This window comes from Cucumis sativus, chromosome 3 (genome assembly GCF_000004075.3).
Source record: "Cucumis sativus cultivar 9930 chromosome 3, Cucumber_9930_V3, whole genome shotgun sequence".
Classification (NCBI taxonomy): domain Eukaryota; kingdom Viridiplantae; phylum Streptophyta; class Magnoliopsida; order Cucurbitales; family Cucurbitaceae; genus Cucumis; species Cucumis sativus.
In genome coordinates, this window is record NC_026657.2 from 28,646,522 (window position 1) to 28,669,106 (window position 22,585).

At 34.9% G+C, this 22,585-nt stretch overlaps 3 protein-coding genes and 1 long non-coding RNA gene across 9 annotated transcripts; 1 reads left to right on the plus strand and 3 right to left on the minus strand.

The window, feature by feature from the left end:
* Positions 1 to 327: 327 nt before the first annotated feature.
* LOC101203953 (TOM1-like protein 6) lies at positions 328 to 7,200 on the minus strand. 2 transcript variants are annotated; one of them, XM_004137636.3, is made up of 8 exons: positions 6,789 to 7,200; positions 6,006 to 6,084; positions 5,728 to 5,826; positions 3,222 to 3,335; positions 2,749 to 2,994; positions 2,584 to 2,669; positions 1,985 to 2,281; positions 328 to 1,773 (listed from the first exon to the last, which is right to left on the minus strand). In XM_004137636.3, exons 1-8 carry the CDS (start codon positions 6,908 to 6,910, stop codon positions 747 to 749), a joined length of 2,070 nt encoding a protein of 689 aa, XP_004137684.1. In that variant the 5' UTR covers positions 6,911 to 7,200; the 3' UTR covers positions 328 to 746. The 2 variants fall into 2 exon arrangements, with proteins under 2 accessions (XP_004137684.1, XP_031739491.1); XM_031883631.1 differs by having other exon boundaries at positions 6,006 to 6,080; positions 6,789 to 6,927.
* A 2,865-nt stretch (positions 7,201 to 10,065) lies between these two features.
* LOC101204198 (protein LURP-one-related 10) lies at positions 10,066 to 11,216 on the minus strand. Its single transcript, XM_004137637.3, has 2 exons — positions 10,823 to 11,216; positions 10,066 to 10,712 (listed from the first exon to the last, which is right to left on the minus strand). The coding sequence occupies exons 1-2, from the start codon at positions 11,093 to 11,095 to the stop codon at positions 10,338 to 10,340; spliced, it is 648 nt and encodes a 215-aa protein (XP_004137685.1). The 5' UTR covers positions 11,096 to 11,216; the 3' UTR covers positions 10,066 to 10,337.
* A 282-nt stretch (positions 11,217 to 11,498) lies between these two features.
* LOC101215188 (pentatricopeptide repeat-containing protein At2g38420, mitochondrial) lies at positions 11,499 to 17,162 on the plus strand. 5 transcript variants are annotated; one of them, XM_011653538.2, is made up of 4 exons: positions 11,499 to 13,790; positions 14,194 to 14,318; positions 15,526 to 16,095; positions 16,793 to 17,072. In XM_011653538.2, exon 1 carries the CDS (start codon positions 12,193 to 12,195, stop codon positions 13,666 to 13,668), a length of 1,476 nt encoding a protein of 491 aa, XP_011651840.1. In that variant the 5' UTR covers positions 11,499 to 12,192; the 3' UTR covers positions 13,669 to 13,790; positions 14,194 to 14,318; positions 15,526 to 16,095; positions 16,793 to 17,072. The 5 variants fall into 5 exon arrangements, with proteins under 5 accessions (XP_011651840.1, XP_031737797.1, XP_031737798.1 ...); XM_031881937.1 differs by having other exon boundaries at positions 15,941 to 16,095; XM_031881938.1 differs by having other exon boundaries at positions 15,952 to 16,095.
* Positions 15,543 to 16,377, minus strand: LOC105434946. Its single transcript, XR_004214927.1, has 2 exons — positions 16,272 to 16,377; positions 15,543 to 15,858 (listed from the first exon to the last, which is right to left on the minus strand). It is a non-coding gene; the product is annotated as an uncharacterized LOC105434946 (long non-coding RNA).
* Positions 17,163 to 22,585: the final 5,423 nt, after the last annotated feature.

A 22,585-nucleotide genomic window follows, 5' to 3' on the forward strand; every position in this document is an offset into this window, starting at 1 on the left:
AAAATCCCATATTTCTTCAACATCATCCATATCTTCACACATCTGCCTCATTCAAAATTCTAACAAATCTAATATGTTCATTACTTGACATATACTATATTGTTAACTATTAAGTTTCAAGTCTATATTTTAGTCTCTTGATTGTTTTCGGATTTCCTTTTCTCTTTCAATTTGAAAAGGTTTAATCTAAGATCCCTACTGTTTAACATATTGCAAGCTAGTCCCTCAACATTGATGAATATAAAAAACAGTTGGCGATAAAGTTACATACTGTTTGACAATAGTAATAGAAGGGATGCAATAATTGTTGAAAAAATTAAGAAAAAGTAGTAAAAATGTAATTATTATACAACCATGAAAGCTAATCAATTGGACATTAATTTTTTGATCTTGAAACTGAGTATATATATGATACAGAGCAAAGTAGAAGAAAGTGAAAACCTAGAGAGAGAGAGAGAGATTACCTCCATGGTCGAATGTCAGGATCAGCAAAAGATTGTTGTCCTGTTGGGTTTTTACATCTTCCATGCACTGCCCGAAAAGCACGACAAAGTAGAGACCATTTACGAATAGAACAAAAATTTACAACTCACATTTTTTCTTCAATTCCATAATCAATGATCACATGAAATCTATGTTCTGCCAATCTGTTTTAAATACGTCACAAAGATGAAAAAGATACTTTTATATTGACACGGGAAATTTCTTCAGCTACATAAATGAGGAGGCTATTTTCACTTTCACTTTCACTTTCTCCCACCCACCATACTTTGACCAGAACTTCCGGCTAAGCTAGAGGTTGCGTTACTGCTAGTCACCTTCAATCTTGGATCTGTACTGCCAAAAACATTTAGATCCTCAAACAGTCTGTATGATGGAATGAATGGCTTTTGTGTTGTTGAAGGCGTTGAGTTCCTAGGGGCACCTGCTGCCCATGAGTCTCCTCCTCCATGCGTACCTAACTCATTATTTCCTCTTGAAGGAAATGAATTAAGATGCTGCAAAGGTCTAGCAGGCAATGATGAGGTAGACAGTGCAGGTTCCTTCCCACGAAGATAACCCATATTCGAAACAGAGACGTTACTTTGGTGGTTGGCATTAAGAGAAGAACCTGCCCAAGGTGGGGGAGGGTAATAGCCTGAAGAATATTGAGCATACTGTGGATGATATTGCTGCTGCGGGTGTGACTGGGGCTGAGATTGAAATTGTTGCTGTGGCTGATATTGTTGTTGTTGTGGCCGAGGTTGAAATTGTTGTTGTGGCCGCTGAGGCTGAGGCTGAGGCTGAGGCCGATATTGTTGTTGGGGATGTGGCTGAGGCTGACTTTGAAATTGTTGCTGCGATGGTGATGGTGATGGTGATTGTGTTTTGGTTTGTGATTGCAACTGAACTTGGGGTCCAGGTTGAGCCCACGGTACAACGTAACTGTTATATGGTACCTGACCTTGGCTTGCAGAATGGTGAGGATGATATCCCTGTGTATTTGACGCTGACACAGGGACCTGATGTGTATTTTGGCTTGATGCAGGAGGAGTGAGAGGAGTATGAGGCGAGGTTGATGATGTTGATAAAGTAATACTCAAGAGGTCAATCATATCTTGCTCTTTTGAAGTCTTGACTGGTGCAGGAGGATCTGGCAGAGCTAATGCTGTGCAAGTATTAGATGATGGTGGCGTGGATGAAGTAACTGTATTGCCTGTGCTCACCAATGCCAAGTTATCAACAGATTCAGTAGAAGAGCTTTGAATAGGTATAGGCTGTGATTTAGAGTGCCTGCAATTTGAATGGTTTTAACATTTACAGTCAGCCAAAAAGGAAAAAAAGATCAGAATGCAAACCATCCAATATTATCTATTTGCCTGCGTTATCTTATCTGAATAATTAACAACAACATCTCAAGATCATCCAAGAACAGATAGCTGAAGTCTGTTATCGTCATAAATTATAGAAGAATATGAAAACCTGCTCAACATTCTTGACTAACCTTCGAGCTAGTTGTGCAAACTCATCCTCCTCTTCGTCTTCCTCCACTATCTGGCTCTTTGCTACGGAAGCAGTCGAAGATGTATTATTCGCATTTGATAAAGGACTAGAATCTCTTAAGCTTGAACCTCCTACTTCGCTGGCTTTCTGTGTGGCAGCAGATGACTCAGGCATCTGAGGGCTCTGATTTGTCGATTGAGTCGGCAACACAGAACCAGAAGCAATTGCATCATGGTTAGCAAGTAAAGTTTGCAAGCCATCATTTAGCTCCAGACCTCGACCAAGAATTTCTTCATCCCTACAGAACACAGAAAAAAAATTCATCATACACAAACTCAAAAACAGAATTCCAGGACCTCTTGTAGAACACAACCAATTGCTACAGAACAATTGGAACAACCCAAAATGTAGCAATTTCAAATTCATTCACAACAAATCTAAAGCACATGGTTCTGAAGTTTTGAATCACAGATTTCCTGCTTCAATCTGCCACAGAAGTCTTGACCTACTGGGTTTGCGAGAGAGAGAGAGACAATGAAAGCACACACAAGAAAATAGATGGTTACAAACATAAGCCAACAGCAATTTCAAGGAGCTAACCCCGTTGTAGTCAACATCTGCATCAACTTCTTTTGATTGGCACGACAACGGCTGACAAGATCTACAATCACTTCATCTTTAACAGCCTACAAGTAGAGATGAGATGGGTGAGAACTTTTTTTCTTGAGAAAAGCGTGATACATCTGAAAACATCGTTGCACATACAAGGGAGTCTCCAGGAGTCATCGCTTGCAGCATGTCATTCAAGAGCTCCATAACATTACGCATGGAATCCAAGCTTGACAAACTTAGGCCTTCAATTTCTGTTGCCATTGTCTCATCAAGCCTCCTTGACGAATTGCTAGGCATTCCATAACCAGCTTGTGTAATTCTTAAGGTTGGATTTGAAACAGGTGGTGTAAAAATTGGAGCAGCATTTAATGACCGCCTGGGAAATTCAATTCCAGAACGCTGTATACACAAAAATCCAATTAATAAACTCTAAAAATGTTCGAAATATATGAAATTATGAATGGAAGTTTTTAATTATGTAAAATATGAACATGAATTTTTTCAATAAATTGTGGATGTCAATGAAAATAGCCAAACAATGTCTGTTGTTAACAAGATTTCCAAATTGCTGACGGTCAGATAATCACATAAAGATTAAATAGACAGTTCTCAACTATAACACATACCCTTAATTCATCATACGCCCAGTAATATTGAGGATGCTTCCCTCCAGGTCCACCAAATGCCTCCTGCCAAGAATCTAATAGCACTAAAACTTTGTCCCTCACATTCATGTCTGCCTGCATCATGGAAGCACACTGAGGTTAAATCTGGATAAAGCACATACACCCAGTATTCAAATAACCCAAAGGTTAGACAGATCAATACCGAAGTACCCTACTTACAGGCATACAGCTCAGAAAATACTTGATGACTTGTTAGAGTTGAATAACATTTGCATGAGCTTTGGATAATTTGTAAACAAACAAAACAAAGAAGTTTGAGTATATTATACTAAGCTAGACCCTCCTTTCTTCAAGCTTGATCAATTAATCAATTAACATTAACAGCATGTCAACTACAACAATTTCTTTGGAAAAATGTTGAGTCCGGTCAGCTTATGCACACCTCGACTAATCTCACATGAGAACCCGCCTAACCCTACAACATTTGGGTGTCAAAGGTAACTCGTAGAAAATTAATTCCTAGGTAGGTGGCCATCATGGATTGAGCCCATGACCTCTTAGTTAGTTATTGAGAATATGTCTCCTTTTTTACTACTACACCAACCCATGACGGTTAAATGTTGCACAGCTTGCTGCTATCCAAGGGACATTACAGTCTTGACTCTTGCTCATGGAAACTCTATCAAGTTGGTGGTTTTCAGAGGAGGAAGAGTCCTTGAGAGGAATGCTAGACAAGCTTTCCTGTAGTTGTTATGGATTGAAAAGAGTAACAGGTTTTTCCAACTCATCTGAATCATACAAATGCCTTCAAACATTCATGCAAAGTATTCATAAGAGTACTCCACGCAAAACAGAGTCAAAATTCATGTGAGATCTAGCTGGGTGGGAGGAAGAAATCAGGGTGACTAAAACCAAGGACAACACATTCACTTAAAAAGAATAATGAAGGCTGGTATAAGAGACCCATTTATTAATATAATTAGATTATTCTTAGGAGATATTATTCTTAGGAGATATTATTCTTAGGAGATATTATTCTGGAGATATTATTTGATATTATTTGCTTAAGTGTATTTCTCTATGGTTATATATAGGCTTGTATCTCTATTAAGTAATGAATGAAATATAGATTGATTCCATAAAATCAACATGGTATCAGAGCTATAGGGTTTTAAGTCTCCTTGTATTCTAGCCGTCACATCCCTGCACGTCTGCCTCCGTTGATTCGTCGACGGAGGCAGAGCCATACCCATCAGTAATCAATACACATCATGTCTCCAAGTAATTCGCTCTGCCTCCTAGATCAAAATCCTCGTCTCTGATTCTGCTGCCGCCGCCGCCACTACTCCTTCTGCCATCACTGCTCCTTCCGCCATCACTGCTCCTTCCATCCACACAGTTCGTCGCACTCTCGACCCAGTTCGTCGCACTCTCGACCCATATCCGCTCTCCATTCGTCCTCACTTAGATCTACTTGTGCGCACATTGCAAGCACCGATTTGTTCGTGCATCTCTGTTCGTGTCTTCGACTTCCAAATCCGTGTTTTATTTCATCTTTCGCCTTCGAATCATACTGTTCAAGATCAGACCGACCTGCCGCCGCTGCCCTTTACTCGTACCAGACAATCTCTTTAGATTGAAGACTCCCGATCCTGAAGAGGGTGAATCTTTGTTCAGATCCATGATCCACCGCTCCGCTCCACTCACAGCCGACGACGCACAGGTTCGGCTTTGTCCGCTCTCCATTTGTGAAGCTCGCCGTCATGAAACGCATCTTCTCTTTTTGCGAAGAACGCCGCAAAGTTCTCTATCTACTCAACCTCTCAGCTCTCTTCAGTTTTCGTTCTGTTCATCCAGATTTCCTGTTCGGTTTGATTCTGACTTGCTTTAGTTTAGTTCGTTCAGTTCCATTCTGATGACGAAACGCTCCTGCCCAATTTAGACCACGATTTCATCCTGATTTGATTCTACTTTGCTTCAGTTTTGCTCTTTCATTTTGCCCCGGAGTTCTTGTTTCGTTCTTCCTAGGTTCTGTTATAGATCTCTATACGAGGATCTATGTTTCTATCCCAGAAGTTCTTCGTTTCGCTCTTCGTGGGTTTGTTTTAGCCTAGAAGTTCTTTGTGTGTTTGTTCTTCGGGTTTTTTATTCTATTCTAGATATATTGTTTCTTTTCTTAGTTCTTAGCAAACTCAAGTTTGTGATTTCAACCTTGAGTTTGAGGGAGGGTATTAATATAATTAGATTATTCTTAGGAGATATTATTCTTAGGAGATATTATTCTTAGGAGATATTATTCTGGAGATATTATTTGATATTATTTGCTTAAGTGTATTTCTCTATGGTTATATATAGGCTTGTATCTCTATTAAGTAATGAATGAAATATAGATTGATTCCATAAAATCAACACCATTAACGATAAAAAGTTCCTAGCAAGAAATAAAACTGAATGCAGAATTACTTAAAAAAATGCACAAACCAAATAAAAGAACTTAAGCGTTTACCTTCTTCTTCACAATTTTGATCATCTCTCCTAGAATATTTCTCTCGGCTATCTGAAAATGGACATAATCACCACAATTCTTCACCATTGTCTCGATAAGCTACATTTCACAAGATCAGCAAAGCATTTGTTCAGACACCTTGAATCTAAAACTTGCTACATGGGATCTATTTGATGATCAATTGCATGTCGATAGAGTAAGATTTTTCACAATTTATTTTAGTTTTTTGGGTTGGACCTCCAGTGGGGTTGAGAAGGAATTGGAAAGGGAAATTTTACCGTAAGAGACAGCAGCTGAACTTTAGGATTTCTATGTTGCAACCTTCTTTTCACAGCTTTCATGACATCTTTCGCCTGCCTGACCACACACAAAGTTGGCTAAACAACGAGTTCTAGATTTCAGCAAAAGAATGAGGAAGCTAAAAACATGGAAATAACGGTAAAAGAGAAATATGGTTTCAGACGCTTCTAGATAAAGCCTAGTACGCCATCTTCCCCTCTTACCCACCAACCAATAAAATAATTAAGAACATTAACCAATTAAGAATCGAATTCATAAACCATCAGCCTAACGTTAACTTGATGTCAAACAAAACTTCCTTCGCCAAGAAGTTGCTCTGAACGTCACTTTCAGAAAGGGGAAGGGAAAAAAAATTACATCCACCTCAAATATAACGCCTACTAATACCAGCCCCAGAGAAATCAAGCGAACGCTGTTGCGATTAGAGGCATCTTAAAAACAAAAATAAATGATAATACTAATAACAACAGGAATCCTGAAAACCAATATTCACATGTAAAAGAATATTTCCAACAAAAATACCTGACCAAAAAAAAATAAAAACAGGAAAGAGGATAAAAATTGATTATTATTGTTATTATTATTATTATTATATGTCATGAAAAAACGGAAAAACAGGATATATGTCCCCTCGTCCAACATGGTATAGATGAAATGAAAAAGGAAGTAATCAAAAGAAGTTTCAGGCATAAAAAAAAAATTGATCGAGCGTAAATTCAATAAACAAAAAAGTCAAAGGGAAGATGAATTGGTTGATGTACCAATGATTAGAATTGATGGAATCGCATATGTCGATGTTCATAGTCCAATCAGGACTTATTAGAAGGTCGCTGGTGGCTTTCTCGACTGCCACAGTCGCTGAAGAAGAAGAGGATAAAGACATCGTTACCTCCGTTCTCCGTGTGTGTGATGAAACAGAAGACCTGTTACGTTTATCCGCAGAAAACCAAAAATTAAGATGAGAAGGGGAATTATGGAAGACTCAGAAGCATAATTTTGCAGGCTAATCCACCGCCATCGTCCCTACGACGAAAGAAATTGGAAAGTTCAGAGTAACTTTTTAGGGATTTTCTTGTTTTCTTCTCATACCACATACATTCGTCAAACTCTCTCTCTCTCTCTCCCTTCCTCTCACTCTCCGCTTTCTTTTCTTCCCCCGAAAAATTAATAATAATAATAAAACAACCCGAAAATCAATACAAAACAAATGCCTTTTTTTTTTCTCTCTTTATTTTACTTTATGTTGCCTTATTTTTGTAGGGATGACTCCACCCAACTCAATTCCACTTATCTTCATCAAATAGACTTGACTCGATCGAATCTGAATCTAAAATATGTCATTTTAGGTTTATTAAATCCTTTATTCTAAAGTTGTTATTCATCAACATAGTTTCTTCATCTTTTCATCTTTTCTGAACTTATTTTCTTGAATTTATAAGCTTTTATTTTTTTCAAAAAAAAATTCGAATGAAAGAGAGAGAAAGAAGATGGAAAAGTGACAATATAGGAAGAAACCCCTAAATTTAATTTAAAGTTTAGAATGAACCATTCAAGTTTGGATTAAAACGACCCAATTAAATTTGGAATAATTTAGATTTTTTATTCCTAAATCATAATTAATAAAAGTTTTCATTTTCATAAATAATTAATGTTATGCTAGTTAAACTACTATACTTTGTATGTCCATACTCTTTTTTTTTGTTTCTTTCCTCGTAATACATTTGGATACTTTGTTTCATTTTCATCTCAAAACTTTTTTTTACTAATCCAACAAGACAAGCATAATGATTGAAGCCATGTTCAATTTTTGTAATAATGCAATATATTTGTACGTCTTTTTTTAGATATAAAGTCAGATTGTTTGGTGTGATTAATTTTCCGAATACCAATATCTAATAACCTTATAAGCATTGAATTCTCGTGCTATGATTAATTTTCCGAATACCAATATCTAATAACCTTATAAGCATTGAATTCTCGTGCTACAACCAAGTTGACTCATCCTATTTTCCATCAAAGTGAATGGAAGGATCATCAAAATTCTTAATTAGAGTGTATTGAGGTTGGAGAATATGTTTGAATAATAGATTTATTTGAGTATGAAAAGAAAACATAAATGATTGGAATTAAAAGATATATATATATATATATATATATATATATATATATATATATATATAAAGTGTTAAAGAAAGAAATATTGAAAGTGGGCATTAATAATAATATAAAGAGAAAAAAATGAAATGAAAGTCAAAAGAATGGGGAAGGGATAATGATGAATAATTTTGCATTAACTTTTGGTGAAAGAAAAAGGGTATTCCATTTACTCTCAAACGTGGAGGGGAATGATTGGGGTTGATAAATGAATAATGACGTCATAAATAAGATTAGAAAGAAAGAAAGGAAGAAAGACTTTGATGTATTTATAATTAAGAGTGGGACCCATAGCTGAGGACGCTTCTTATTCCGCCTCTTTCTTCTTTCCCATTTCCTCTTTCCTTTTTTCTCCATCCAAAATTCTTCCAAGAATTTAAAATACTAAATACATTTAATTATAAATTGTAAAAATGTTATCTATTCTCAAATTCATTCCTTGCATTTGTTTTTCTTAATAACTTAATTAATATAAAAATTCCTCTCACCATTAATTATTTTCTATAGTTTAAAGTCATGTGTAGATGGTACGTTCCATAGTTTATCACGATGAATATTGATGTTGAGATCCAGAAACAATAACTTCAAAAACAACTAACTTAATTCGATAGTAATTGATATATATATATTTATATATTTCAAAATAATTATACTACACGGAGTGAGAAAAACTATTTTAAAAATTAGGTAAAAATAAATGTGTAAAATTTTTATTAATTCGTTTTTTTGGTGTATATCGCTTATCATGTATATATTTGTGTGTATAAAGTAATGTTAATAAAGTATTAGGAGGTCGAGAATTGTTTTTGTTTATAAAACGATCAATTCATGGCATGGTGGTTGACTTATTTTAGTTGGTATATGTTTGGTTCGATTCCTAGTGTTTCTTAACTCATTAATTTTATATGTACTAAAGAAAAAAAACCCATTTAATTTTATGTGGCCACGTTAATTAATGGTAATAAAATAATGAGAACGGAGATTAACAATAATTAATTATGTCACCATCCAATAAAAAAGTGGGTTATGAAAGTGGACGAAGGCCCTATGGTGGAATTGGAACATCACACCCTTTTAATCTAGAGGTGTATAATCCACTCACTCTAACTCATTTATTAAATTGATTAATATCTAATACATGATTTACACGAATATATTTTGTAACAAATCTTTGTCCTACCTACAGTTTTTTTTTTACTTAAAAATTTGTTGGATAGAGATCTGGTGATCACTAATATACTAATCGTGTTAAAGAATTCTCTATAAAAAGAAGATGAACTTCACGACATTAAAAAATATAAAATTTAAAGTTTGGTTGAAAAGATTGCTTGAAGTTGTTAATCTCTCGACTTTTTTTGTTATTTAATATAGAAGTTCACGTTTCATTTAAATTTTGTCTCTTTCTCTTGATGACATGCAACAAGGCATTGGTTGAGTATCCATGATCTATCAAACTAAATTAATAATTGAAATGAAAATGTACAAGAAAAATAAGCTCGAAGACGAGGTTAAGTGTAACCATGTTTAGAGTTAAATTCATGATAGTGTTAATATTATGATGATGCAAAAGTTTGTATACATTATACTTTTGCTTCGTTACTAGTGCACATTCTTACCAGTTAGGTCACTAAAAACCGTTTTAGTAGAACGTGGTCAACGCGACCCAAAAACCGATAATCATGTCACAAGTATGCAACATGTATTCAACAACGCGCTTGAAGCTAATGACAAGGGAATGGTCATATTGGTGGAATTGACACAGTCAATCGAAACTACCCAAAGAACATTAATGGGTGCAACTTGCAAAATGGACATGCACGACTTTCTGTTTAATATCTTTAGTTTAGAGATATCCATCTGGCTAGATTCAAATAGCTTCAACAATAATGACAAAACCACATATCTGTGTGGAAGGTATTCATTATATAAGATTGTTTATTGTTACAAAACTATATACTGTTTTTGGAGAATGAAACACAAAATCAGAAGAGGAAAATACATATAGCTTTTAATAAAAGAACTAATGAAGCACCAAAAGCAGATGAAACAAGTAATTAAGGCCATGCCCGTATCCAAGTGTGCAGAAATGTAGAAGAAGCAGATGGGAAATTAGAATAATAATATATAAAAGGGGTGGGGTTGTTGTTTTGATCTATCTAGTCGTTGCCGCTCCTGTCCTCGTTGATCTCGAAGAGAATGACCACAAGTGCAACGATGAACGCAAAATCCACATTCGGCTGAACCGTCACTCCAAACGTATCCTTATCCAACACAATGCTCTGTAAACTGTGTTCCTTGTGCATGTGGGCGACCACAGAAGACCCATCCCCAAGAAAGATAGTGCAGGCTCTCTCCATCCAGCTTCCTTTTATCTTAAAATCGCACCCGCTGTCCGATCCGTTTGTGGCTAATATCACATCTAAGTGTGTCTTAAATTGTAAAATCGACGATTTCTTCACCGTGAATAACAGATCTTTTGAATCTCTGCTCTCCCCTCTATACGCATACCATTTTCTATGCGCTGAAAACAGCTGTGTTGTTGTTGTTGTTGTTGTGTGTGTGTATACACAAAACATAATTCAATTAATTAACTGATCACATACATATATTATAAATACAGATCTATAATGAATTGATTTACCTTTTGTTGAAAGGTGATTACGGGGTTGTCAGCGGCGTCAAGAAGAACGCGGCGATCGTGGAGGCTGAACACCGACCCTTTCACCTTGAACATCAAGGTGCCGTTAACGTCAGTAACCGCGAACGAACCTTCCTTCATGGTCATCACCTTCTTCGTGATTCTCAGATCCACGGGATAAGGAGCGATATACTGAGAGCCTAACACCGTCAAGGGACTGGCCAACGCAGCGTATGTGGTCTGTGCGGGTAGCTGAATCGTCGTGGGATCGGCCATTAATGGATGAATTTGATTGGAGATGGGAAGAAAATTTAGTTAAGATGAGGAAATGAGGGGATGTTGGGATTTTCCCTTGGGTTGTATCGAAGACGTGTAATTGGGTACCTCTGCAGTATGGTATATATATATATGTAATCCGTGTGCCAATACCACCAATTCTCTCTCTCTCTCTCTCTCTCTCTCTCTCTCTCTCTCTCTCTCTCTCTGTTTATAAAAAATGTATAAAAGAAAAGTCAAATATGTACTAATTGACCTGCCATTGTCACTTTTTCTATAACCCAATAAAAAGTATAAAACAAACATATCAAGTCGTGTTGTTGAAGATATTTGTAGGAGTCGTCCTCCCCCCCCCCCCCACCATATAGCCTTTTAAACCATTCATAATTTAAATGTTAATAATGGCAATCAAGATGAAAGAAAGATATATGAGAAACGCCATGACACAGTCGTCTTCCGTTGCTTGGTTCTTTTCTGCGTCACTTCTTCAATTCCTCTGTCTCCCTTGGATTCTAATTTAATTTTGCTTTCTTTCTTTCTTTCTTTTTCAACAACAAAAAAGAAACTGAGATCCAACAATGGGAAACTTGATTATGGATAATCATACCACTTTTTACAACCATTCTTCCGTCAATTCACCTTTTGGATGCTCCAAACTTCGGTGTTTTCTTTACCTCTTTCGTCTTTTAGTTGTATGCCTTATATTTTTGTCAGAATTAGTATATAACATGTCAATTTACAAAAGCATCATTGACCTCTTTTTTGCCAATTTTTTTTACCTTTATTATTTTAAACAAAGTATTTATAATATTATTGACATGTGAGAAACATTTATAGGTCTGGAGATTGTAGGAAGGTGAGGTGAGAAGAGAATAAGATTAATATCAACTTGGGATTGACCATGTTATCTGTGTGTATCAACTTGCTGAAGTCGGGAATTCAGTTTTTGTGGGCTTTATGTATAAGCAAACTTGAATTGAGGCTTGCTTATGCGCCCATTAACACAAAACCCAACGCTATTTGATGCCAAATTACAGATATAGATAACAAAAGGTTGGTCAGCTTGTGCGGTGTTCTGTGTTTGTTCGTTGGGTAAAATGGTGGGAAGCTTTAGCGTTGTGAAGAAGAGCAACAACTTCCTCAGAAAACACAGGAAGTGGCCACTTTCATCTCACAAAACCAAATGGCATCAAACCTTCGATCAGGACGAAGCTTTGCGAATCCTAAAACAAGCTGCGAATCCCGACCAACCCCACCTTCTTCTTTCCGCTCTTGTTACCTCCTTCACAGCCTACTCCTGCCACCCAACCCCCAACGCCTACTACTTCGTTCTCAAAACCCTAGCTCGAACCTCCCAATTCCACCACATTCCCCCTGTCCTTCATCGCCTCCAATTCCTCGAGAATTTCCAAACCCCAGAGTACATATTTGTCGACCTCATCAAACTTTACGGACGAATGAACAGAATTCAAGACGCCGTCACCCTTTTTCGTCGGATTCCCATGTTTAGGTGCGTTCCTTCTACGCTTTCACTCAATTCTTTACTTTCCCAGCTCTCTCGGAATGCCCAAGGCCTTCCAATAATTCCTGACATCATTTTGAATAGCCACTCTATGGGTATTAGACTGGAACACTCCACTTTTCAGATACTAATTACTGCCTTATGTAAAGTTAATAAAGTTGGGCACGCAATGGAGCTTTTCAATTATATGATAACAGAGGGCTATGGTCTCAATCCACAAATCTGCTCTTTGATATTGGCATCGCTGTGCCAGCAAAAGAAATCCTCTGGTGATGTGGTTCTTGGCTTTCTGGAAGAAATGAGGCAAAAAGGATTCTGTCCCGCTGTTGTGGATTATTCTAATGTAATTAAGTTTTTCGTTACGAGAGGGATGGGTTCAGATGCTGTTGACCTATTGAATAAAATGAAGGCCGATGGTTTCAAGCCTGACATTGTTTGTTATACTATGGTCTTGAATGGGGTGATTGCGGATGGGGATTATAAAATGGCAGATGAACTGTTTGATGAACTGCTTCTCTTTGGTTTAGTTCCTGATATTTATACATACAACGTGTACATACATGGGTTATGCAAACAAGGTGATTCGGTAGCGGGGCTTCAAATGATTCCGCATATGGAGGCATTGGGGTGCCAACCCAATGTGATTACTTACAATGTTATATTGAAAAGTTTGTGTAAAACCGGTGAACTTGATGAGGCAAGGAAGCTTCGAAGTAAGATGCAACTAAAGGGTCTGGCAGAAAACTTGCGGACTTTTAGGATTATGATCGATGGTTTATTTCATAACGGTGAGGTAATTGAAGCCTGTGTCCTATTGGAGGAAATGCTAGGAAGTCGTTTCCCTCCTCAGATTTCAACTTTTAGTGAGATACTTTCTTGGTTGTGCAAAAGACACATGGTAGGCAAAGCAGTTGAGTTGCTCGCGTTAATGGTAGGAAAGAACTTTTCCCCAGGTCCTAAGGCTTGGGAAATCCTGCTCCTGAGTTCTGAAAGTGAACTAACTTCTGTTAAGAGCCTTGAAACTACTTTAAAAGATTTAGTAGGCATTTGAAGACACTCAACCTCCACGGATTTTGAAATTGTTAACTATAGAAGTCCTCTCGACCATGCTCAAACTGGTCTCTATTTTATTCTGTAATGGACCAGCCTTCGTTTTACCCTACTCTCAATAAGGTGAGGAGAAATACTACGGTTAAATGCTATTTTTCCCTGCATAATTTATAAGAGATTCTTTTGTGGGAAATGTCTCTTTTACTAACAAGTTGGAATGTGTGTTATTTTGTGGGTTCTTTGGGGTGAGGGAAGTATTAGAAGACATCTTTCTTCTAGTGATGTTCGATCCTCGTTAGATTCTATATTTTTCTTTGGGCTTCTGCTAAAAATCTTTTTATGACTTACTCTTTAGGTCAACTTGTATCGTTTCATTGTTTTTTCAATGAAAAGTTGGTCATTTGAAAATATAATAATAAGAATAATAAATTACAAAGAATGATACTGTTGTTCTTTAAAACCAACAAATCGTTCTTCGTGTTTATTTAGATTGATTAGAGTGAAAAAATGCTTCTCTGTTGGGCAGGTATTGCAATGACGACCTTGTGTGAGCTATATGTATGCTGGTGTTTCGGTAAAAGGAGAGAACCCACCCTTCTACTTCATGAGCTGGGCAGAGTTTTCTGCAAATCAACGTCTAATAGTGTAACTGTAAGTGGAAACTTAAACTTAAATCAGTGCTTACTTTTTATCGTGTTAAATTATAAATCTTCATTTTCATAGAACGCAATGCACTTTTTAAGGTTCCCCTTAAATATCAAAGATGATTCAGTCAGTTCTTTTTTTTTCAATTGAAACAGAAACAAGCCTTTTCATTTAAATAAAGAAATGAGGCTGATGCTCGGAATACAATAATGGAGACGAAACATAAATAACCAACCAAGAGATTAAATCAAGTACTAATGTGAAGATTTAGCTGTGGAATACAGGCTACTAATTTAAAAAGAAGAACAAACAAAGCACTATTTCTTAAACAATGGTTTAAATTGAATAGTTTAGAAAGATCGGAAAGAAAGCACCAAAGGAAGGAAATGGGACAAGTAAGCTCAAAACGGCCTAACCAATGAAGTGGCGCATCTTAAAAATGCGTCACTTCAAGGGCACCTTATATGGTTGAAATTTTCGCTAGCTTGGCAAGAAAATGAACTTGTTATTTGATCCTAATTGATTAGTCTGGTTTAAAGTATTAATAAGTGGTATTTATCTCGAGCCAAGCTAATTTTAACCTCCTATTATGTCATAGTCGACTGGTACTGATGGGATAGATGTCATTTTGGCATCTTCTAATTAGTGGTTATTTTCAATTGGATATATCATACATTTAGTATGAAAGAACGGTGGGGGATGATGAGGATATGCTTTACCATTTTAGTTTAGATAAACTATAATCAAAGCTATCTGATCCTGCATGCCTACAAAGTTAACCTCTAGTTTTTTGTATTTGATATGGCCACGGGACTTCTTTTTCCTTGTATTCTTCTACTAGAAAGTGTTGATTGTTCTTGAACAAATGGCATGTTGCTAGTGAATTATAACTTTTGGAAGTGTTTTCTAGATCTTAAATCAGATCAGCAAAAGTTTCTTTGGTCTACCTGCGTGAAAGGAAATTGGACTTGGAACTTTATAGTCGTAGTCGAGTAAATTGGATCTCCTACCTATGCATGTTATTTTTTCATTTTTTTTGTGGAAGCAGATGGGGGTACTCTTCAGAAGAAATAGTGTCGCAAACCTGTTCTCTGCCTCTCGTAAAAACTTCTTTAAAAATACCTTGAAAATGTATTTCAAAAGTTTTTTTTTTTTTTTGTGAAGTTAGTTTTAGAATAGTCCTTAATTTTTTAATAATTTTTTTTATTCACAGAAATGGCGAGAGACAAATCATGGACAGCAAGAGTAGTTGTATAGTAACTTTTGAACAATACAGAATCCTTTTTTTAAACACAACTGTATCAAAAAAACTTACAAAAAATTGTTCCACATGTAAAGCACTGAAACCGTATCTTATGCCGATTCAACTTAGCTTTTAGTTGTTTGGTGAGAAAAGAAAAAAGAACTGAAAAATCTTTTTAGTTGACACCAATATGATGAGAAGAAGCTTTTCTCTTTCTATCTCTCTTGAAGGCAGCTCCAAGTTGAATCTCACTCACCATCAATTTTTTAGGATCTTCCCAGTCCCACTAGTGGAAGTTGGAACCTGTTGTGAAATTAAAAAATGTATTTGAACGAACTTTGCATAAACATAAGGTATTGATGATTTCTCTATTTAATATTCCAAGGCCCTACACAGTTGGCTACACAAGGATGGTGGGACGTCTTTATTTCTAGTGGCTGAATACAAGTCATTACATGAAAAAATAACTTCAGCAAAAGAGAACTAAAACGCTATCAAAACTACATTATCTTCGAAGAGAGAGATCTTCAGAAGGATTTGGTAATGATAATACCCATACAGTTGCCTTGCTATCTGCACACTTTTGAATTTGATCAAAATTCATTCGACTTATTGTGCTTTGTAACAGTTAGCATCTGATGTCGATACAACTTAATGTTAATATTAGGTTGTTAATTGATCGCAAATATAAGAGTTACTCTTATATATGTTCTTACCTTATCAACTGCAACTGACCCCTCTTGTGCTTGCTTTCATCCTTTTTACTTTGGTACAGTGCACTTTGGCTTTATTGTTGGGACAAGTGTTTCAGTGCAAGTCCCTGTGTGGATATCAAGTGGATTAATTCCACTTCTATTGTGATTGATTGATGGAAGATTTAACTGGAATTTAGTGGATTTATTTCACTTATGGCAACTGATTCACATCTTCTCTCTCACACACACATATCATATACATACATAGATATGTGTATATATATTTAGTGCAAGTGATTGTTTGTAATTAACTAAATATTGTATTCATGTGAACATGCTTTTAAGAAAAAATGGTAGGATTCCCAGATATTAATGTAAGGTCTACTAATGTGTAGTATAGGAAGGCAATTTAGTGTAGAAAAGTTTGTATTGCAATAACCATAATATGAAATTATTTTCTACTTTTATTGAATTCGTGAATTGTACAACTCTCCAAAGTTTCATTGAATTCATTAATAAAAGTGTCTTTTTCCTCTGCTTAGTTTCTTCCTGGAAGGAGTCAACTGTGAGACAAGCTAAGGTACAGTGAAAGGAGGTCACATGTTAACACGAGTGGCACCCCATGTGGAATAAGTTCAAAGAAGAGATGCTGAAAGTAATTGAAGCTTTCCTCTATTTCTTTGAAGTCAATTGGAATTAAATTTATCTTGGTAGGAACATAGTATGACGTCAAGAACTTGTACCTTCTCTTTTCTCCCATGCGTGTTTATAATTTTCAACTGTTGCATCGAAATTGAAATTGGATACAGTTGATTTTTTGTATCTTCTTCTGTTCCTTCACACTATAAATTCCCCATCTGTGATAAATTACTTTCAACAAAATCAAAGAGTGATGAGAGATTGATTGTTTAATTTTTAATAAACTTGAATATCATAAAATAGATATTTCAAAAGGAAAGAATTCCTCCTGAAAGAGTTAATTTTCTTTGTCGTGGGGCGAATCTAGAAGTTTGTGGATCTGTCATAACATAAGCAATCGTGGGAAAACAAACCTCAAAGTAAGCAAGCCAAAAAAATTTGTTATCCCAATTATCTATTACTCCCACTTTGTCTCCCCCTCATTGGGATATTATACATTTTCCAGGAACCTTTTCTATATGCCCAGTAGCTCTAGCTACCACTACTACCTTCTTCATTCATTCCTATACCCCTTTATAACGATGCCAAAATATTTCACTCATTTTTCTTTCTATTCTCTCATATTTCTTAATCTACTTTTATCTACTAATTTTCATTATTAGTCTCAATAACATTTTTGTCTTCTTTTTTCTTTTTTTCTGAATATAACACAAACATAGTTCAATGCACTTTTCAAGAGATTTTGGGTTATCATAGTAAACAAGAAATCAACTACAAGTTTAAGTTAACTACTTGCATTTACTTTTCATACGCTCTATTAGCCAATTGGTTTCCTCTAATGTCAAAATAAATATAATTCAATTATTCTATAGTGCTATTATCAAGAAAAAGAAAAACTAGCTTCATCCAACTACCCTCCCACCTCGATAATTATTTCTCAACCATTCCTGCGGAAGCAACAGCTATGAAAGGAATATTTATTCAGAAAAGTATATAACAACAAACATAAATATTTAATTTCGATAGTAAGAAAATAAGAGAAAATGAATCTTTTTTTTCTGAGAGAGAGATAAGAAAAAGAAAAAATGGGAGTTTTGTTAGTATGTATGATTCATTTCGAAATAGGATTACGACAAGACGTGGATAAATTGAAGATTAGTCAAGTATTGGACTCATCACTTTGACTCTGAATTTAATTGATGAATCTCAATACGGCTTCTCTGAATTCAAGAAATTTCAACTTTGTCTTCTTTCCTTTTTCTTTAAAATTAATCATTTTCAATAATAATAATTGGTACCATGCTATGTATCAGAAACAACATCTTACAATATATCATTCTAACTTTACGAGTCGTATATTTGATTATTCAAGTACAATATATGAGGAAAAGAGAAAAAGTAAAATTACCTGAAACAAAAAAAAAAAAAAGATGGGTGAATTGGAGAGGATATGAAATAGGGAAGGTCGCAGTGGTCAGGATGGAGAAGAGGGGCACATGAACAACCCACTCACTCAGACACAGCCACCGGTGGTGTTGTGTTAGGACTTCCACGAGTGAGTAATGCACGTGCCCTGCTTCTCCATCCTGATCGGCACGCACCTTTTTATGCCGCCTCTCTCCGATCATGCAGCTTCAAGAAATCCCCCCCGGAGGAGTAGCCCGGGGTTTGTTTAGGTGCCTTTTTTTTAGAAAACAAAAAATATTGGCAGCCATATTTATAGCCATAACGTTGGGTCCTTGGACGTGGGGGCCTCCATGGATTTCAATTCAAAAGTGGCTTTCTCCTCTCTCTTCCTCACTTCCAAGTATCTACGTCTCAATTTCACCTTATCTAATTACTTACTTTTACCTCCTAATTAACAATTCCCTTCCCCCCCCCCCCCCCCCCGTTGCTTCATTTAATTCTAACTTTTTTACCATTTACATCCCATTCTTTATCATGTTACAACTTTTATATATATGATTGAAGCGCTGAAATGGTGAAAGTTGATGAAAGAAAAAAAAAAGTAAAAAATAGAGTGAGGAGTAGTGAGGGTACGTAGTAGCTAGCTCCGGCCAAAATGGATATATCCCCACCCAGAGGGTGAGGGCCAATCCAATCCCATTATTCACGCCCACTCTCTCCCCCGCACAACACACTGTTCATCTGCTTTCCTCCCTGTCCTTTTCTCTCCCTCACCGCCCTTCCTCTTCTTACTTTCCATCCCATTTTTCTTCTTCTTTTCATATATATTAATTCATCCATACCATTTATTTTATTTCAAACTAAAGCTACCCCTTTATTTGCTTCCAAAGCACGTTTATACATTTTCTTAATACATGCGATAAATTTTGAACTCAACTTCTCCAGACATTTCAACCATATATATTATTTGTTTAATCAATCCCATTAATACTGATCCACTCCCGTGTCCATTAAGGATATATATTTAAAACTAATTGAACTTAGAGATCAGGGCCCCCCATGTCGTTTAGAACTGTGATACGAGTAGGAGCCAGTCAGCCATGAAGGGGTCCCTTATAGAGAGGAAGCCCCGGCAGTGTGTTCATTATTATTAATATTTTTGTATGTATGTATATATATATATATATTTCATTTTAGTGGCCCTTAACCATTACTTAATTTCTTTTAAATCTTCTTTTATCAGAGTCATTAGAAAGTAAAATGGGATTATTTTAAGGACCCACGTCTAGATTCTTAATTATAATATCATTTATAATGCTTTCGATATCCTAAGAAAAAACCTTATGCAAAAATAGATAAATTAAATTAGATTAATTTGCTTGCTTTAACCCTACTCTATAAAAAAGTTAAAACAAATATATCATGTTACAAACAATGAGATCTAGGAGATTTTTTACCTTTTTTTATAGAATTCTAGCTACTGACTTTAAGTTTATTACCTTTTAAGAGTAGCAACTGCTCATGCATGTGTACTTCATCAATGACAATAATTCTTCTCTCACTAATTTTAACTATATAAAAAAATAATAATAATGTAAAACTCATTGATTTAATAACATAGTAAAGTTTGATTAATGTACAAACAAACCATTAAAGCAACTTTTCCACGACAACAAAATTTAATAAAAATCTAACTCTACTTTAGCTTTTCCTTGAAATTGCATCAATCTTGTACGATGAACAATATTCTTGCACTCAATTATCAAACAATAATATATATACAAATTGAAGCTTTTTTTTTCTTCAAGTTTAATTAAGGCTAAGATGTGTAACATTATTGTTAATTCATTTGATGAAAATGATCAAATGAAATTTGAAAGTATAAAGATAAGATAAATTTAATGTTCGTAATTGATGAATGATGGCGCGTGATTCTAATAGTTATATCTCTAATCTAAATATTTGAAGTTATTTATATGTTTTTGTTATTGATTTATTGAAGACAAAAAAAGGTGGAATATAAGAAATTAATTTTAAAAAATATGAAAGTGTTGTTCAATATATTAGGGTTCGTAGGTAACCCAATGCCATTGAGCTTTTGTCTATTCATTCTCATGCACATAACAACGCTGCCTACTTATGGTTTGTTCTACTTTTTGTCACCTATATATATTTTCAATCTCCTTTTTCCCTTTCACTTTCAATATATATTAATTACATTCATCATTTAAATCTTTTTCTTTTCTTTTCTATTATTATTCATTACTAATTATTATATTGTCGTTTCTCTCTATACCTCAACTCTTTCTCTCTTTTCTCTCTTTAGACCTCTCCCCTAACCATCTTTAATTGACTACTCAACTTTTCATATCTTTCGTCTAACCTAGCTCTTCTTCTTGTCCATACTTAATTTTAGATATGCTCTAGATGCTTTTCATATTTTATTTTTCTTTCCTTTCGATATCCAATAGGTTGAATTTCTGAACATACTACTGTTACTCTTTTGACTTTCTATCGAATCAAAAGGTTTGTTACATATTACATCAATAAATCAAATTATCTTAAATCCAGCGTGTGTATATTTAATTTTCGAATAAACTTTTTTTTATTTAAATGGTCAAAAACGCTAAAATTTAAAACGAATATGAAATGTTGAATGGTACTATAGGGCTGCTACCAAATTCTCTAGGAGCCTAATATTTAATTATTTCTAAACTTTGAACTTTTTAATTATTCTTTTCAATTTATTATTGGTTTTGAGAGCTCCCCAATTTCATCACTTCATTTGAGCATAAATGTTTCTTTTAATTAATTTAATTGAAGTTTAGTATACCCTGAGTTTGTTCGTTTAAAGTCTATTTTTCATTCATAATTTATTACAACGAAGCCAATCATGTTAGATTAAGATGGATTTAAGACGATAGAGTTGATGTTATTCAATATAATAATAAATCCACCCATAATTATGGTATATGTATTGTCTTTTTGTGGACAACTTTATTCATAGAGATATTTAATATAGTGTTTTGAGGTGGAATAGTGAATGTCCCCATTTAGCCCAAGAAGGAGAAGAAAAAGAAGAAGAAGAAGAAGCAGAAAGAAGAAGATGATGATGGGTATGTTTGAATGCAAACAGTGTATTTCACAGTGGAATTCCACGAGACAGAGTTGAACAAAACCCTAAACCAAACTAATTAATAATAATTAGTGGAGGGTATTTAGTAGTGTGTTTTAATTAATAATAATTAACTTCTTCGTGTTCCAGTTTGAAAACCATATCTACTTGACGTCATATACAATTGAATTAATACACATCTCTCCTAAAGAAATGATTGTTAAGTAAGTAATCTATGAGATTGTAGCTAATTAATTAGCGCATCATCATGATTAATACAGTTTAGTTTAGTGCTTAATATATATATATATATAGATCTATATGTATGTATTCACGTAGTAATTATATTGGTTTAGCGTATAAGTGCACCAATTTTTCCTTTTACACTCTTTCCCTTTAATGGCCACACCATTATATTATTCCCATTCCATATGTCAAGTGGATCCATTTCCTAATTATAATCAACTTCTTCTCTTTCCTTTATTAAATTCAACCATACTTTAATTTCATTAAGAAAAAATATATTGTATAGTAGTACTATACTTCATTAATTACTTCTTCACAATATTTGTGCATACTGAATTAATTTCATTTTATAATTTTACTAGCTGATTTCACTCATTTGAGATAACACGTGATTTTAACACTTTAAACCGAGATAATCTTAGGAGGCATGCATGATTCTTTCAAAATTACTATACTTAACTCATGATTTATTCTTATTTTTAACATAAACATGAAAAGAAGTATATTGTTTATGTAACGAACATGACAAACATTAAAAATAATTTAAAAAACCCTTTTCCTAACGTGACATTATTTGAAGCGTGGCCACTAGAAAGGCATAATAAACACTTTTCTCTTTATGTTTTCAAATTATAAAATACGTTATGATTAGGTATACACTTTTGCTTTTCAACTTACCACCAACACCAACCATCACTGTATATAATTCATTTTAATTTCCCAGTGACGAAAACAAACACATTGGAGGTAATATGTAAGTTTGCATGAAAACTTTCCATTTTCTTTTTTTCTTTTATGAATGAATGGAGGCTCCCAAATGTAGTGAATCCTAAGGTTATTTTGGTGAGTGATTTTAAGATGAGAGAATAATTGAGTATTATTATTGATCTATGGCTATACACCTATAGTAACGGTGGTTAGCAGGCAG